Source organism: Scyliorhinus canicula, chromosome 14 (genome assembly GCF_902713615.1).
Source record: "Scyliorhinus canicula chromosome 14, sScyCan1.1, whole genome shotgun sequence".
Lineage (NCBI taxonomy): Eukaryota > Metazoa > Chordata > Chondrichthyes > Carcharhiniformes > Scyliorhinidae > Scyliorhinus > Scyliorhinus canicula.
In genome coordinates this window covers 16,183,683-16,201,089 of record NC_052159.1, presented here as the reverse complement: position 1 = coordinate 16,201,089, position 17,407 = coordinate 16,183,683, and the positions used below count along the sequence as shown (strand labels likewise).

At 48.1% G+C, this 17,407-nt stretch overlaps 1 protein-coding gene across 1 annotated transcript in view; it reads left to right on the top strand.

The window, feature by feature from the left end:
* The first annotated feature begins 17,036 nt into the window (after positions 1 to 17,036).
* LOC119977548 (glycogenin-1-like) overlaps positions 17,037 to 17,407 on the top strand; it is a 164,299-nt gene continuing 163,928 nt past the window's right edge. The window contains exon 1 of the mRNA XM_038818606.1: positions 17,037 to 17,391. Coding sequence (XP_038674534.1) covers positions 17,388 to 17,391 — 4 coding nt within the window. The 5' untranslated portion in view covers positions 17,037 to 17,387. The remainder of the gene's footprint in view (positions 17,392 to 17,407) is intronic.

Sequence of the window (17,407 nt, the reverse complement as noted above, 5' to 3'; positions counted from 1 at the left end):
TGATTAAATCAGGATACTTACAGATGCTGGGCCAGAGGCAGTGTCAGGATAATTTGTCTTTGTCACCAGTTGTAAAGATGTGCTGTCACAGACTTTATTAATGAATGCAAAGGTTATTTATTAATATGAAACCAGCAGCCTCCTGGCTGTAGCTTGCTCCCATAACACCTCTGCCCAGGAGCCTCTCACTATGGGGTGAGTCCTGTTTAGTCACTCAGACCAGGTGACCTTTACTCTGCTGTGTTGCCCTTAAATGGGTAATCATCAAACACGAGGAGAGTTATTTTACTCTTCCCAGGAAAGCAGTGGAATCTGGGTCATTGAATTTATTCAATGTTAAGATAAGTAGATTTTTGGCAGATAAGGGAGACGTTGCTTATGGGCGCAGGCAGGAAAGTGGAGTTCAGACAGCAATCAGATCAGCCATGATCTTATCGAATGGTGGAGCAGGCTTGAAGGGCCAAACCCCTGCTCATAAATCCTGTGTACCTTCTCTTGTATTTATAGAAGGTCATGGATGGTAACCTTTTAACAGGATTCTGACTTTTCATTCATGGAATTTGGCACTTTGCAATGTTTTACTAACCTCTGCTCCCCCCCTCTCCATAGTCCCTTTCTTCAATTCACATGGACAGGATCCCAAAAGCCTGTGTTCTGATGTTAGTATCGGCTTCAGTCTATATTGCATTCACTCACTGCTTTGAATGCTGAAACGCTGAGGTCACTTTGGCCTTGATGCTAACTGAAGGAATGCCAGTGTTTCCACCCACCTGATGTCATATCATTCCAGCGATTTGAAATGGCAAAGAAGTATTTGCATTTTACTGCAGATCATGAAAAACGCTATCAACCTCCGATCCCTCGTGCTGCAGTAACATTGTCACTTTGCGTTATGATGCGTACATGATTTCGTGTCACAAAAGATTTTCAGAACATTTTGTCTTCACCCACTCTAATCCCCGGATGTTGGACCGCGGAGCACTCTAATGAGGTGCGACACAATTGATAAACCAACAAAGCTGATTTATTTCACATCAAATAAGCAAATGAGCTGGGCAGTTTTCACAATGAGATCTGTTTCTGTTGCTCTGGGTTCTAAGCAATGACGAAAACACAACATGTAACTCACGCTTTGAAGGAAAAGCACATTCAAACCAGCTAATCCAAAAATTACTGCTTCTTGTGCTTTACTGACAAGGTTGTGCCTACCTAGTCTGGTGTGTCTCAAAGCAAAACATCCTCCTGGATCTTCCATAATGGAGAGAAGGTTCAGCCTCCTGAGCTGTCAGTCAATCACTGATTGAGATGCCCCTGTTTGATGGGATCTCCAAGCTCTTGAATGTCTGTTTCGCCAACTGGTCTGCTCCGTTTAGATTCCACGGTTAAACCTATTTCCAGATTCTATTGACTCCTTCTGCCGTGATGGGATTCAAACCCGGATCCCCAGAGCATAACCCTGGGTCTCTGGATCACTAGCCCAGTGACAATACCAGTACACTACCACCTCCTAATGGCTGTGGTGGGCTTGTCGCAGGTTCTCCAGTGGGTGGATGGGCTTTGTAGTGCTGCCATTAAATCCCACCCAATGATTCCCATTATCTCCTAATTAGCACTACCAACTAGAATGGCAGCAGACCATGTTAGCTAGTTGTTATAAAAACATTGCAATGCTGGGTGGGAGGGGGATGGTCTTGGCAGGGGGAAACGGTGGGTGGCCATTTATAGCAACAACAATGTGCATGTATATATTGCCTCAGCTTTCGTAACCCACTCCATTTCACTTTAGAGGAGCATAACCAACCACATATGATCTTCAGACTGGCGGCCAAAAAGTTGGTCAAATTACATTTCAAGGAGCATCACAGAAAGGGAGATTGGGCCAAGGCAGCTGGAAGCTCGAGAGCAAATAGTCAAACAATGCGATTCAATGAAGTACAAAAGGTCAGAATTGGAGCGCAGAGATCTCAGAGGTTGTCAGGCTGGAGGAGATTACTAAAATAGGAAAGGCATGAAGTTGCAAACTAAAGTGTACGTTCCATGCAAGTTGCCCACATTAAGTTTAATTAAGTTTAATGATTGCGCCACTGAAGTAGTCTCTTGCACCATCTTCTTGACACCTGGTTATATGGCTGTGTGGTCCGATGTTTAACCCTCAAATGAGCACTGAAAATGAAGACTAGTTTGTAATTTATTGATTGGTCTTTGTGTGGTCTTGCTGTGCACAAATTGGCTGCTGCTTTTACTGCATTACGGCTTTGCCTTCAATGGTTGTGAAACCACTTGGGGTATCAACCCAAGGTTTGAAAGATGTTCTATAAATGCAAGACTGATCTTTTCTTTCAAAATCAGTCACACGTACTATTTACAAAAAAACAACTGCAGTTTGGGGCGCAGTGCAGAAACTGGATCGTAGCGGTTGCTGTTTACCATTCTCCTGCCAACTCCCTCACTGCTATTTTAGTGGAGAATTAGCCTGTTTATTTTCAATACTGCCATTAAACTGGCAGAACGGAATATAACATGAGTGCTTTCAAGATTTGCATCATAATCTCAGCAATGGCTCGTGAAATGTGTGCACTTGGAAACTGTCCAATTTGTGAGTTTTTATCGAAAAGAATTCCTGTCACTTCTGTGGAGGACAATATTTCACATCCCAGAACTTTCATCCCGGGTGACAGCTCCTTCATCTAATATCTTTTGGGAACTAATGACATTGGAAAATGTTGTCTGGGACAATGTGACTACAGTTGGATTGTCTGAACGATGAGGCTAATGAAGAATAAAAATGCTATAGTTTTCTTTGAGCTTATGAGGGGAGGAAAATTGGCAACGATAAAAACTTACATTTGCATAGCGCCCTTAATGTAGCAAAACTGCCCCAGGCACTTCACAGGCGACGGCATCAAACAAAGCTTTGACAAACTGCATAAGGGGATTTTAGGACAGGTGGTCATAAAGTTGGCAAAAGAGATAGGTTTGAAGCGGGCAGAATGAGGCACCTGTCGAAGGACCAGGAATTCCAACATTTAGCTTGTCGGCAGCTGAAGGCACAAGCATCAATTGTGGAACAATTGAACACAGCCCAGCCCATCACACAAACTCCCATCCATTGACCTGTTTACACCTCCCGCTGCCTGGGGAAGGCGGGCAGCATAATCAAAGACCCCTCCCACCCGGCTTATTCACTCCTTCCAACTTCTTCCACGTGGCAGGAGATAGAAACGTCTGAGAGCATGCACTAACAGATTGAAAAACAGCTTCTTCTCCGCTGTGACCAGGCACCTAAACAACCCTCTTATGGATTGAACTGATCTCTTCACACATCTTCTCTCCTGTATGCTTCACCTGCTGCCTGTGTCTATGTATTTATATTGTGTATTTTATGTACATTGTGTATTTTATGTTTGCCCTATGTATTTTCTTTTCATTGACGAATGATCTGTCTGAGCGGCACGCAGAACAATACTTTTCACTGTACCTGGGTACACGTGACAAATCCAAATCCAAATATTTAATGCCGATGATGCACCCAGGAATGCAGATGTCTCGGAATGTTTTTTTCAGAAGTATGTTTATTAACGCTTTACATATTAAGAAACAACCAACAAAAACACAGGAATGCAAATAATACAAAGAAAAGGTAACTAACTTAAACTCTATATCCTACCTAAAATCCCAAACAGTTGATGGTGCCTAGATCGTTGAAAAAGGAAATAAACGGTAGACTCTCGCCACTGAACCCCCGATGGTGAATTTAATTTTCTTTAAATACAAGAAGGCCATCAAGTCTCCTAACCAGCCAGAGGCACAAGATGCAGTGCAAGATTCCAACCTAGCAGTATCTGCCTCTGGCTATCATTGAGGCCAAGGCGATAACTTCCGCCTCTACCCCAGGGTGAACGGCCAGTGTCCCCGAAACCCCAAATATGCCCACCAGCGGACATGGGAGTAATTCAAATGGAGACGGTGACTTATCTGGGGCAGGACCAAAACATATGTGTGTGATCTGCAGGGGCAAGCGAACAGCGGTCACATCTGTTCCCAACATTTGAAAAAAAAACACTCCTCCTTGCCTTGGTCAAGTGTGTCCTATGTAGCACCTTGAACTGAAATAAGCTCAACCAGGCACTTTAGGATGTGGGCCTCTCTCCAAGCCTGGCTAGTGAGTATTTGGCCCAACTCATTCTCCCATTTTGCCCTCGCCCCGTCCAGTCGGGAGGGATCGGATGAGAGAATGAGGCCTTATAGGACTGAGGTAGACCCCTACCTGGCCTAGCCAAGGAAAGAATCCTCTGCAGTAAGGTGGAAGGTGAAGCCAGAGGAAAGGAAGGGAAAGCCATCCGGGTGAAATCGTAAAGTTCAAAGTAGCGAGAAAGACTAGAGTTGGGCAGCTGAAATTTGTCCGCTAACTCTCTGAAGCCGGTCAACCGCCCCTCCATGAATAGGTTTCCAAAGTTCTCGAGCCCCTTCAATTTCGACAAGTTAAAGGTGAAGTCCAGCCCAGAAGGTAAGAAGTAGCGGTTGTTACAAATAGGAGTAGTGAAGATAGGGAAAGGAGTTTATTTTAAAAACATTTTTAGAATAAATTTAGAGTACACAATTATTTTTTTTCCAATTAAGGGGCGATTTAGCGTGACCAATCCACCTACCCTGCACATCCTTGGGTTGTGGGGGGGCGAGACCCACGCAGACACGGGGAGAATGTGCAAACTCCACACGGACAGTGTCCCAGGGCTGTGATCGAACCCGGGTCCTCGCCGCCGTGAGGCAGCAGTGCTAACCACTGCATTACCATGCCGCCTGGAAAGCAGTTTAAAATGTTGATGGAACATGTTTCAGATTCTACCGAGTTCGAGGAGAATTTAAAAGCAGCTCCCCTTTGTTAGCAATGAGCATCTGAGGCGCTAGTCCAACAGACCAGACGCTGATGGAGAGAGTAACGTTGAGATTTTTGTGGGGCTCACTTTCGGCACTAAGTGCCATTGAATATGGGCTATGATATTGCCAACGCAGTAGACATGATGCTTGCCCAAAAGCAGACTTTAACTTTTGTCCACTGAATTGCACCCAATATTAGTAAACACAAAAGGTATTTATTAATAAGAACTATAGAGCAGCCTCATGGCTGTAGCCAGTCTCCAAAATGCTGCCTGCCTAGGACCCTTTTTCACCATGGGGTGATTCCACACTCTTGAGTCCTGATTGGTCGTACAAGCCAGGTGACCCTTACTCTGCTGTGTTTCCCTTAAAGGGACAATGACCAGATTATCCACTTGTTCGGCAGTACGTTATTATTTAGAGCAGTGGTCATTCATTTTGTTGCTGATTGTGGAATCTTGCTCTGCAACACCTACATTTAAACCATTGCTGCTCCTCCTCATATGTGAAGCAATCAGAAACATTTCTGAGCAATTTGATAAGCAATAACAGCCGGCACGGGGCCTATGGGCTGGGAATGATTATCTTTGCCGTGGTCCTTCGGAGTTCGAGCTCGGGGCCGGGGATCTTTATTAACCTCTGCATAAAAGGTCAACCAGTAAGGAATCAAGCAGAACAGGAACCCGTTAATGTTTTGCCAGACAGTGTATAGTGCTGTAAATAAAATTGTGTTTCTTTATTTTACTTGGTGTGGACTCCCAGTGTCCTTATTAAACAGGATACACATGCATGTCTTTCTTTTCCTTTTCCACCCTGTAATAACTGACCTTGGAATAACGATGAATCAATTCTCCAACAGATAAGGCAGTGTGTTGGTTTGAGCTGCCTTTATTCTGCTATAATGCTTCAACTGTCATCCCCAACAATGATGGGATCACAATCAGAGTTCCTACAACTCTGGGAACAAATGGCTGAGCAGCGTGCGCCTTGTTATCACGGCTCGGTTTTATCTACTTTTGCGTTGTAAAAATGAGAATGTAGGATTTTCTTATTTTCATTTGCAACTGATCTAAATTTAATCATATATTTCATTGAAATAATTTTGTTTTATACATTCTCTCAACTCAGGATGCATTTTGTCAAGGATAACAGATGGTGAGATCTGGGCCGTCTCAGCCTCATCTTTATTTTCTGTCAGGGTAGATGGTGGACTGGAAGAAGAATTACAAGAGTGTCTGCTGCTCTTTGCTCCCCACAGTGACTGCACTGGCAAGTGTGCGTGTGTTTTTTCAAAAATTCATTCCTGGATGTGGGCGTTGCTGGCTGGGCCAGCATTTACTGCCCATCCCAAAGCTTTTTTAAAATAATCTTGTGACTTATTGTCACAAGTAGGCTTACATTAACACTGCAATGAAGTTACTGTGAAACGTTCCTGGTCGCCACATTCCGGCGCCTGTTCGGGTTCACAGAGGGAGAATTCAGAATGTCCAATTCACCAAACAGCACGTCTTTCGGGACTTGTGGGAGGAAACTGGAGCACCTGGAGGAAACCCACCCAGACATGGGGAGAACGTGCAGACTCCGCACAGACAGTGATTCAAATGGGAGTTGAAACTGGGACCCTGGAACAGTGAAGCAACATTGCTACCTCCTGTGCTACCGCTGCCCTGGCTTGCATTTTTTAAGAGTCAACCACATTGCTGCAGGTCTGGAGTCACATGTAGGCCAGACCTGGTAATGATGGCAGATTCCCTTCCCTAAAGGGCATTAGTGAACTAGAGGGGTTTTTATAACAATCGACAATGGTTTTATGGTCATCCATAGACTTTAAATCCCAGATTTTTTAAATAAATAAATAAATAAATAATGATTTATTGTCACAAGTAAGCTTACATTAACACTGCAATGAAGTTACTGTGAAAGCTCCTAGTTGCCATATTCCGGTGCCTGTTCGGGTACACTGAGGGAGAATTCAGAATTCGCAGCTGATTTGGGAATTCAACCCGTGCTGCTGGCCTTCATCTGCATCATCGCCAACGGCCCAGCATGATTCTCGCGGCGCTGGTTTCGGGGGGGGGGGGGGGGGGGGGGGGAGAATCGCGTTGTGGGTATTGGGGCAGTTTTGATTGGCAGCCATATTGAGAAAGGAGCCACATATGCACAGTTCCCCAAAAGAAGCAAAACGGCAAAACAGTGTTTTGCGCATACGCGAGAAGCCGCACAGTAAAGGAGAAACGATCTGCGCAATCCACCTACGCTCTACGTCACCAGCATCATGACATCAGAGGCCCTGGGCCACGCCCACTTAAAGAAAAAAAAATTAAAGCCGTAAAACACAGTTCTTTCACCTGGAACGACTGCACAATGCCTGAACTTCGACCAGTAGCTGAAAGTAACCTCCTCAGAACCCTGCAACTAGCAGTTAGCACTGCCCTAAGAGATGATTTAGTCCTTGACAACAACGACTCAGATGTTAATTACTTCTTTGGACATCGTGAGCACAATGACAGCTCCGACACAAAAAGTGGTAATATGGTCCTTGAAGGCTACGACTCAGACGTTTCATCTTTGGAGATGGCGACCCCAGTGCCAAATACGAACTGCATTGTGATATGTTGTACAGTGAAGAATCCGACACAGATATGGACGAGTTCTTCGGATTGGGGAATCCTCAGCCCAGCATATATGACATCCCGAATCGTGGGTGCAGGATTATGCTGCAGCCTGACGCCAGGAGACAGAGAGCGGTACAAGCCCACAGAGAGCGGCCTGCTGCCACACAGAGTGTGGTCCATGCACCACAAAGGGTCCCAGCCTCCACACAGAAAGGGATGACAGTCTCCACAGCGAGACCAATGCATGATTCCACACAGGGAACGCTGCAAGACTCCACAGAGAGAGTGACACAAGCCTCCACAGCGAGCTCGTGGACAAACTCCATGATGGAAGGAACACAAGACTCCAGAGCGCAGTCCTTGTATGAACAAGACCATGAAGGTCCAGCAACCTCAAGTGAACAGCAAGAAGACTATGGCAGTCTGCCACACTCACGTGAACAACAAAGCGACTATGACAGTCTACCACGCTCACGTGAACAACAAAGCGACTATGACAGTCTACCCAGATTATTTGATACACCAGAAGAAAACTCTGACAGTCTACCCAGCTCAATTGAAGAAGACACTGAGGCTCTACCCACTGTATGTGCGACAAGTGACGACAGCATCCCACTTCCCATACCAGGTGTGCAATGTGACAGACCTCAGCTAGTGTGTACAGAGGCACTCGAGGATCACAGTGAGACTACTGGTGACTCCGGTGACATCATGTTAACTCAAACCTCATTCGCTCGAGCCTCTCCACAAGCAAATGCATTCCTGAATGTCTTGACTCCGGACGGAGAGCATCACAAAATCTCAGCTGACTCAAGTGAACCTGAAATGACTCCGGATGAGGAGCATCGACAAGCCAAAGCTGATTCAGGTAAGCCGGACATGACTCAAGATGGGAAGTGCCGTGGACTCAGCGACGGCGCGCTCAAGGATACAGCAGATACCACAAAGGACGCTGACACAAGTAACTGTGTGAAGGACTTGTATTATCCACAGAGGGTGGTCGTTGAGCGCAACAAACACAACAGAACCTACAAATCTAACAACGATGACAACATCAAGAAGCGTACCAGAGGCAACAACGTCGACAACAAGCACGACAAAAACAACAACAATGGAACTACGACTGGTACGACATGGTACAAATCTGCAAATGCGGGACACTGTTATTGCTCAGCTCAGTACAATGACATACCATGGCAGGACGACACAGATTACATACATCGCTACAACAAGCATCGAAAGAAAAAAAGAGTCCAAATCAGACAACAAAGTGATTTGACCACTTCTTGGTTCCTTAAGCACAGGGACACTGACTGCGTTCACAAGAACATGCCACCATCAACATCACCAACTCACCAAGAAAACAAGAAAGCCACTCGACCATATTAATTCATGAACTTAGGACTCATACATATGATTTGGACTAATTGTGTCATCATCACTCATCATGATTTGTACCTGTCATCACTTATCTACCTATTTTGTTCAATTTTCTTTAACACTGAACAGAAAATATGTAACACGAAAAAAGGGGAGATGTGGTGATATGCATCACTGTAAATACACAAGGGGTTAATGTAGAAACACTAGGATACTGTAAATACACAATGGGTTAATGTAAATACACTGGGACTAAATAAACACTAGAGGGAGCACCAGAGACATCATAACACACAGACATTCAACCAATAGGTCAGTAAGATAGGACACGACCAATGGGCAGTCAAGACACACCCAGAAGTGACACTATCACAAGGGGTCGACCCATATAAAAGGACAGGGCACACATGCTCTTTTTCTTTCCATAGGGGACACTCAGAGAGAAAGGGGAAGATCAGGAAGCATCACACCCACCAAGTGGATTAGAGCAGACTGGTTAGTTAGACTGAGTTACTATAGTAAGATCAGCAGTAGAGTCGAACTCAAGTAGGAAAATTGTTAACTGTTCAATAAATGTGTTAAACCTATCTCCAAGTCTGAACCTTCCTTTGTCAGGGTATATATCAAGGAAACAGCTTATGCTACATGAAGAAGCATAACGCAACACATCACAAACCAGCTGTCTATCCCACTGAGCTAAACCAGCCCTTATTGATCGGATTTGAACCCAGCCTGGGTCTGTGTATGTGTGTATGCGTGTGTGTGCTCGCTTTGCATGAAAACAATAACTTCATTGCAGTTTGGGCTCACACTCATTGGCTGAGATTGCAAAGAAAGGCGGGCTAATTGGGATGATGTACTGAAAGCACCATCTCTCTGCCGGGCTGTATTCCATCAGAACAGGAAGAAGTCTTACAACACCAGGTTAAAGTCCAACAGGTTAGTTTCGAATCACTAGCTTTTGGAATAATCTGAGGAAGGAGCTGTGCTCTGAAAGCTAGTGATTCGAAACAAACCTGTTGGACTTTAACCTGATGTTGTAAGACTTGGTAGTGTGCTCATTCCAGTCCAACGCCGGCATCTCCACATCAGAACAGGAGGTTGACAGAGTCACAGCTCTTATACAGTGCAGTAGGAGGCCATTTGGCCCATCGTGTCTGCACCAGCTCTCTAAATGAACAACTCACTTAGTGCTATTGCACCTCACATGAGGGGCGGAAAATAATTTTTAAATGTTTTCCTCCTTAACCTTGGCTCAATTGTTATCATTCCAGCCTCAGTTGGAAGATCGTGGGTTTGATCTCTACTCCAGGAGCGTGATCTCAAAATCTAGGCTGGCAATCCAGTGAGGGAGTCTCGATTGTGCCAATGGAGGTGCTTTCTTTCAGAGGAGTCGTTAAAGTGAAGCCCCACCTCCCTTCTCAAGAGGATGCAACAGATCCGATGTACGACTTTGAAGAAAAGTGGTGGCTTGGCATCATTTACCACAGGATCACAGAAATGTTTCATGTCGTGTCTGCATCGGCTCTCCGAATGAGCAACTCACCTATTTCCATTCTCCCACCTTCTCCCCGTAGCCCTGCATGTTCCTCTTCTTCAAACAATAGCCCTGACCCCACCAGACCCTCAGGGAGTGCATTCCAAACCCTAACCACTCGCTGTGTGAAAAAACTCTCCCTCACATAACACTTGCTTCTTTTACTCATTACTTCAAATCTGTGCCGCCTTGATCTCGATCCTTTTACGAGTGGGGAAAACATTTCCCTGTCTACCATGTCCAGACACCTCATGTTTCTGAATACCTCGATCAAATCTCCTTCTCAGCCTTCGTTTTGCGAAAAAGATCAGTCCAAACTTCTCCGACCTACCTTACGTGTCACATGCCAGGAACCATGTGAACTTATCCCTCAATCGTCATGAAATAAAAAGCAGATTATCTGGTTATTAGCACGTTGCTGGCTGTGGAAACTTGCAGAGCACAAATTAACTGGTATGGTCTCCCCATCTTCATTCCGGGGTCCTTTTTTAAACGGGTCAACAACGTGATGACTGGCTTTGTTTGGGCGAGTAAGGAAGGTAATGCTTAGGCAGAGTCGGGGAGAAGGCGGGCTGGCCCTGCCAAATTTTAGTAACTATTACTGGGCGGCGAATATAGTCATGATCAGGAAGTGGGTGGTGGTGGTGGGGGGGGGTAGCGGAGGTCGGCATGGGAGCTATGGATGCGGCTTCATGCAAGGGCACCAGTCTGGGGGGGGTTGGTAACTGCGCCTCAGCCATTCCCGCTGGCACAGTACTCCACCAGCCCCGTGGTGGTGGCAGCCCTGAGAGTCTGGGGGCAATGGAGGAGACATGTGGGAGCAGAGGGAGCATCGGTCTGGTTCCCTATCTGTAATAATCACCTGTTTGCCTCGGGAAGTATGGATGGGGTGGGGGGGGGGGGGGTTCCGGATGTGGCGGAGAGCAGGGATTGAGAGGATGGGGGATATAGAGGGGGGCTTTCCGAAGGCGCTGGAGGAGAAGTATGGGTTGTCGAGGGAAACGTATTCAGGTATCTGCAGGTGCGGGACGTCCTACGGTGTCAACCTTTCCGCTTAATGCACTATCAATTACGACGAGACGAGAGTAGAGAGTAATCGAGGCTTTATTACGCAGAGATGTGTTGCCTCCTACAGCTGCTGCCGAAATGGCTGCAGCTCGGTGAGCACATACATTTATACTCCGCCTACTGGGCGGAAGCAGCAGGCAGGGATCTACCCCCGTACCTGTAGTACTGGAGCTTTGCCGTATTACTTCTCATATGTGCAATATATACAAACAGTGGTGACTACCACATTCACCCCCTGTTAAAAAAAGAGTCCAGCGGGGGTGGTGGATAAACTATTTACAGTTTGGGAAAAGTTCACAAATTTAGCCGGTCGGGTGACTTGATCCTCCGTTGTGAGCGCCGCAGTCCCGGTGGTGATAGAGGTACCGGCTTAGTCGCCGGTGACTCTGGGAGCGTGTAGTCCTCATCTTCATAGTCCACCCGGGTGAAACCAACGGGAGGACAAATCGTCCTGGAGCGTGTCTGTGGTGTGGTGCGCTGGGGGGGGGGGGGGGATGGGTGGCACCAGGGTAGATGGCGGGGGGGGGGGGAACCCAGCTGGTGGCCAGGTCCCTGAGGGAGACTGTGTCTTGGCGGCCGTTGGGGTACGCCACGTAGACGTACTGTGGGTTTGAATGGAGTAGCTGTACCCTTTCGACCAAGGTGGACCTCCGAGGGAAGGCAAGGAGACGTTCATGGGGGGTTGCATTAGTCGCAGTGCAAAGTAGCGATCGGATGGAGTGGAGGGCGTCGGAGAGGACCTCCTGCCAGCGGGAGACCGGGAGATTCTTAGACCGTAGGGCCAGCAGGATGGCCTTCCAGACTGTCCCATTCTCCCTCTCCACCTGCCCGTTATCCCGGGGGTTGTAGCTGGTTGTCCTGCTCGAGGCAATGCCCTTGCTCAGCAGGAATTGACGTAGCTCATCACTCTTAAAGGAGGATCCCCGGTTGATGTGGACGTAAGCGGGGAAACCGAACAGAGTGAAGATGGTATTGAGGGCTTTGATGACTGTGGCAGACGTCATATCGGGGCATGGAATGGCGAAGAAGAATCTGGAGTATTCGTCGACCACGTTAAGGAAGTACCTGTTTCGGTCGGAGGAAGGGAGGGGCCCTTTGAAATCCACGCTGAGGCGTTTGAAGGGATGGGAGGCCTTCACCAGGTGCACCTGGTCTGGCCGGTAGAAGTGCGGTTTGCACTCCGCGCAGACCTGGAAGTCTTTGGTGACCGCCCTGACTTCCGCAATGGAGCAGAGTAGGTTGCGGGCCTATATGAAATGAAAGAACCGGGTGACCCCTGGGTGACAGAGACCATCGTGTAGGGCCCGGAGCCAGTCCACTTGTGCGCTGGCACATGTACCTCGGGATAGGGCATCGGGGGTGGGGGGTCATTGAGCTCACCGGGGCAATACAAAATCTCGTAATTGTAGGTGGAGAGCTCGATCCTCCACCTCAAGATTTAATCATTTTTGACCTTGCCCCGTTGTGTGTTATTGAACATGAAGGCAACCGACCGTCGGTCAGTGAGGAGAGTGAATCGCCTGCCGACCAGGTAATGCCTCCAATGCTGCACAGCTTCTACGATGGCCTGGGCCTCCTTTTCAACGGAGGCGTGCCGAATTTCGGAGGCATGGAGGGAGCAGGAAAAGAATGCCACGGGTCTGCCTGCCTGGTTGAGGGTGGCAGCCAGAGCGACGTCTGATGCATCACTCTCGACTTGAAAGGGGAGGATATCGGCCTTGATACAGTTGAAGGCCTGGTGAGCCTCAGCTGTCAGGGGGAAATCTGTGGAGTGAATGAGTGGGCGGGCCTTGTCCGCATAGTTAGAGACCCATTGGGCATAGTATGAGAAGAACCCCAGGCATCGTTTGAGGGCCTTGGGGCGATGGGGCAGGGGGAGTTCCATGAGGGGGTGCATGCGGTCAGGGTCGGGCCCTAGAACTCCATTTTGCACCACATAGCCAACGATGGCTCAGCGGTTGGTGCTGAACATGCACGTGTCCTTGTTATACGTTAGGATCAGGAGTTTGGCGGTGTGGAGAAATTTGAAAAGGTTGGCGTCGTGGTCCTGCTGGTCGTGGCCGCAGATGGTGATGTTATCCAGGTACGGGAAGGTGGCCCGCAGTCCGTACCGGTCAACCATTCGGTCCATCTCCCGTTGGAAGACCGAGACCCCATTATTGACGCCGAAGGGAACCCTAAGGAAATGGTAAAGGCGGCCATCTGCTTCGAACACCGTGTACTGACGGTCCACCTTGCGGATGGGAAGTTGGTGGTAGGCAGATTTCAGGTCCACTGTAGAGAAGACCCGGTACTGTGCAATCTGATTGACCATATCAGATATGCGTCGAGCTGCGTGTACCGATTGATGGTCTGACTAGTCAATGACCATCCTGTGTTTCTCCCCAGTCTTTACAATTACCACTTGGGCACTCCAGGGGCTGTTGCTGGCCTTGATGATGCCTTCCTGCAGTAGCCGCTGGACAGCCGACCTGATGAAGGTCCTGTCCTGGGCGCTGTACCGTCTGCTCCTGGTGGCGACGGGTTTGCAATCCGGAGTGAGGAAACAGGGTAGGTGGGTCAACCTTAAGGGCCGTGAGGCCGCATACAGTAAGGGGTGGTAGGGGCCCACCGCATTTCAGAGTTAGACTTTGGAGGTTGCACTGGAAGTCCAGGCTGAGTAGCAAGGCAACGCAGAGGTTGGGGAGGATGTAGAGCTGGAAGTTGCTGAACTCGACGCCCTGGACGGTGAGGGTGGCGGTGCAGTAACTCCAGATGGGCAGCACGGTAGCATTGTGGAAAGCACAATTGCTTCACAGCTCCATGGTTCCAGGTTCGATTCCGTCTTGGGTCACTGTCTGTGCGGAGTCTACACATCCGCAGTAATAGCACTTGGGCCCCCCGGTGTTGACTGGCTGCCATGCGGCGCAAGCTTGGGGTTGGCTAGGGGCGGCCGCTGGTGGGGCCCACGATGTCCATTTGGGGGACGCCGTGCGTTCGGGGGCGTACGCTTGTACATTATGGGAGGCTACCATGAGCGAGGTCGCGAGTTTCTTGATTGCTGTGAGGCCGAGCGCACCCCCTTCTAAGAGGCGCTGGCGGATGTACGCCGGCCCTATGCCCGTAATGGAAGCGTCCCTGATTAGGAGTTCGGAATGTTGAATGGCCGAAACTGCCTGGCAATCGCAGAGCACGCCAGAAATCTTCCAATGACTCACCAGGGAGTTGTTGCCTCGTGGATAGGAGGTGCCTGGCGTAGTTTGTTGATCGGCCGGGTGTAGTTCTCTTTCAGATGTTCCAGAGCCTCAATGTAGTTCACCGCGTCCTGGATAAGGGGAAAAATATTGGGGCTCAACCGTGCGTACAGGATCTGTAGCTCTGTACCTCTGAGGGTGGTTCTGTCGCTGATCCGATGTAGGCTTCAAAGCAAGCTAGTCAGTGGTCGAAGGCCAACTTGGCGTTGTCTGGCCTCACGGTAGCATGGTGGTTAGCATCAATGCTTCACAGCTCCAGGGTCCCAGGTTCGATTCCCGGCTGGGTCACTGTCTGTGTGGAGTCTGCACGTCCTCTCCGTGTGTGCGTGGGTTTCCTCCGGGTGCTCCGGTTTCCTCCCACAGTCCAAAGAGGTGCGGGTTAGGTGGATTGGCCATGCTAAATTGCCCGTAGTGTAAGGTTAATGGGGGGATTGTTGGGATACGGGTTACGTGGGTTTAAGTAGGGTGATCATTGTTCGGCACAACATCGAGGGCCGAAGGGCCTGTTCTGTGCTGTACTGTTCTATGTTCTATGTCTGCTTGAGGGTGCAGCTGCAGGTGATTTGGCTTGATGCGTAGGTCCATCGCTGTAAAATCTCTGCATAATAAATTGATGCACTATCAATTATGACGAGACGAGAGTAGAGAGTAATGGAGGCTTTATTACGCATAGATGTGTTGCCCCCTACAGCTGCAGCCGAAATGGCTGCAGCTCAGTGAGCACACACATTTATACTCCGCCTACTGGGCGGAGCCAGCAGGCAGGGATCTACCCCTGTACCTGTAGTACTGGAGCCTTACCATATTACATTTCATATGTGAAATATATACAAACAGTGGTGACTACCACACCGCTCCTTCCGCTAAGGGGGATTCAGGACAGCGTAGTTTCCAGAGGGTGGGAAGGAGAAGGGAGTGTCTCGGACAATTACAAGGAACTTATGGGGTCAGAAGAGACACAGACCGAGGAGCTGAAGCGCAAGTGGGAAGAGGAGCTGGGAGGAGAGATAGTGGATGGTCTTTGGGCGAACGCGTTGAGTAGAGTCAACGCATCCGCAACATGCGCCAGGCTCAGCCTGATACAATTCCAGGTTGTTCACCGGGCTCACATGACAGTGGCTGGATGAGCAGATTCTTTGGGGTGGAAGACAGGTGTGCGGGAGGACCAGCAAACCATGTCCACATGTTCTGGACATGTCCGAAGCTGAGGGGATTTTGGAAGGGGTTTGCGGACATCATGTCCACGGTGTTAAAAACAAGGGTGGCACTGAGTCCAGAGGTGGCGATTTTTGGGGGCGTCGGAAGACCCGGGAATCCAGGAGGAGAAAGAGGCAGATATTCTGGTCTTTGCTTCCCTGGTAGCCCAGAGACGGATCTATTGTCTTGGAGGGACTCAAAGCCCTCGAAGTCGGAGACCTGGCTATTGGACATGGCTAGCTTTCTTTGTTGGGAGAAAATCAAGTTTGCTTTGAGAGGGTCACTGTTCGGGTTCGCCCGGAGGTGGCAATCGTTCGTCGACTTCTTCGCGGAAAATGAATTGTCAGCAGAAGGGGGGGGGGGGGGGGGGGGGGGGGGGGGGGGAGTTGATTAGTTTAGCTTAGAGTAGAGGGTTAATAAAGGTGGGACCTGTAAGGGAGGAAGTTGGCTTTTGCACTATGTTTATAGTTTAATGTACATTGTTTATTGTGTTGTTATAATACCAAAAAATACCTCAATAAAATGTTTATTAAAAAAAAATAACTGCTACATTTTCTATAATAGTGAATGTAAAAGGCGTTTGGGACGATCTAAGATTGCGGAAGGTGTGATATAATTGCAAGGCTTTATTTTTTTAAAAAATCTAGATTTACAAAATGGGTCAGTTTCCCACAACAAGAATGTGCTCATTCGATTGTGACGCTAATCTGACAATGAGCTATTGTTAATTCTCATCTCCAACCTACATCCAATGTGAATTGATCGCATGCTCATCATTTGTGACATCATAATTCTGCTCTGCGCTCATCGACATCACAATTATCCTCCCCTTTGCTCACTAAACATTCAAACCTTCTTTCTTTTCACCGTGTTTAATTTTAAACGGCACCCAACTGATGTTTACCTGAGAAATAGTTCACCACCCCGTACGCCAAAGTTTAACGAAGCTGGCGGAAAACCACCCACATCTCCCTTCCTTTGTTGGCGAGAGATCAACGCGTTGAAATGCCGCCCCTGAGCTGCCGATTCTACTTGTTTCACATTCGTCCTTGACCCTTTGTTGGAATGTCTTTTCTCTTCAATTACCATAGCGATGGAATGCTCTGACATCAACTGCTTAGATTTAAACTCTAACCACACCTGGTGTTTTCACAGCACCCATCTGGTAGAAGAAGACGGGTGTGAAGAATAAGTGTTATTCAGAAACGCCTGGCATGATGCTGTAACCTATTCGTGGGCCCTTGAATACATTTCCGTTTGAAGGGAGAGAGAGATCTGTTAAAAAATAACACTTTGCTCTTGGGTGTGAAAGGGCTCCGAAGGTCAATGTGCACACTCAATGAGATCTAGGCCACCCTCCATTCTAACAAAAGGCTGCAAGTCTGAAGTATTGATGATGTCGCACAGCCAGCCAGAAGCACTGAAGAAATGCAGGGCATTGATGGGGAACGCATCATTACTAATTGAAAGGATTGCGTGATGTGTAAGTGACTCGTCTG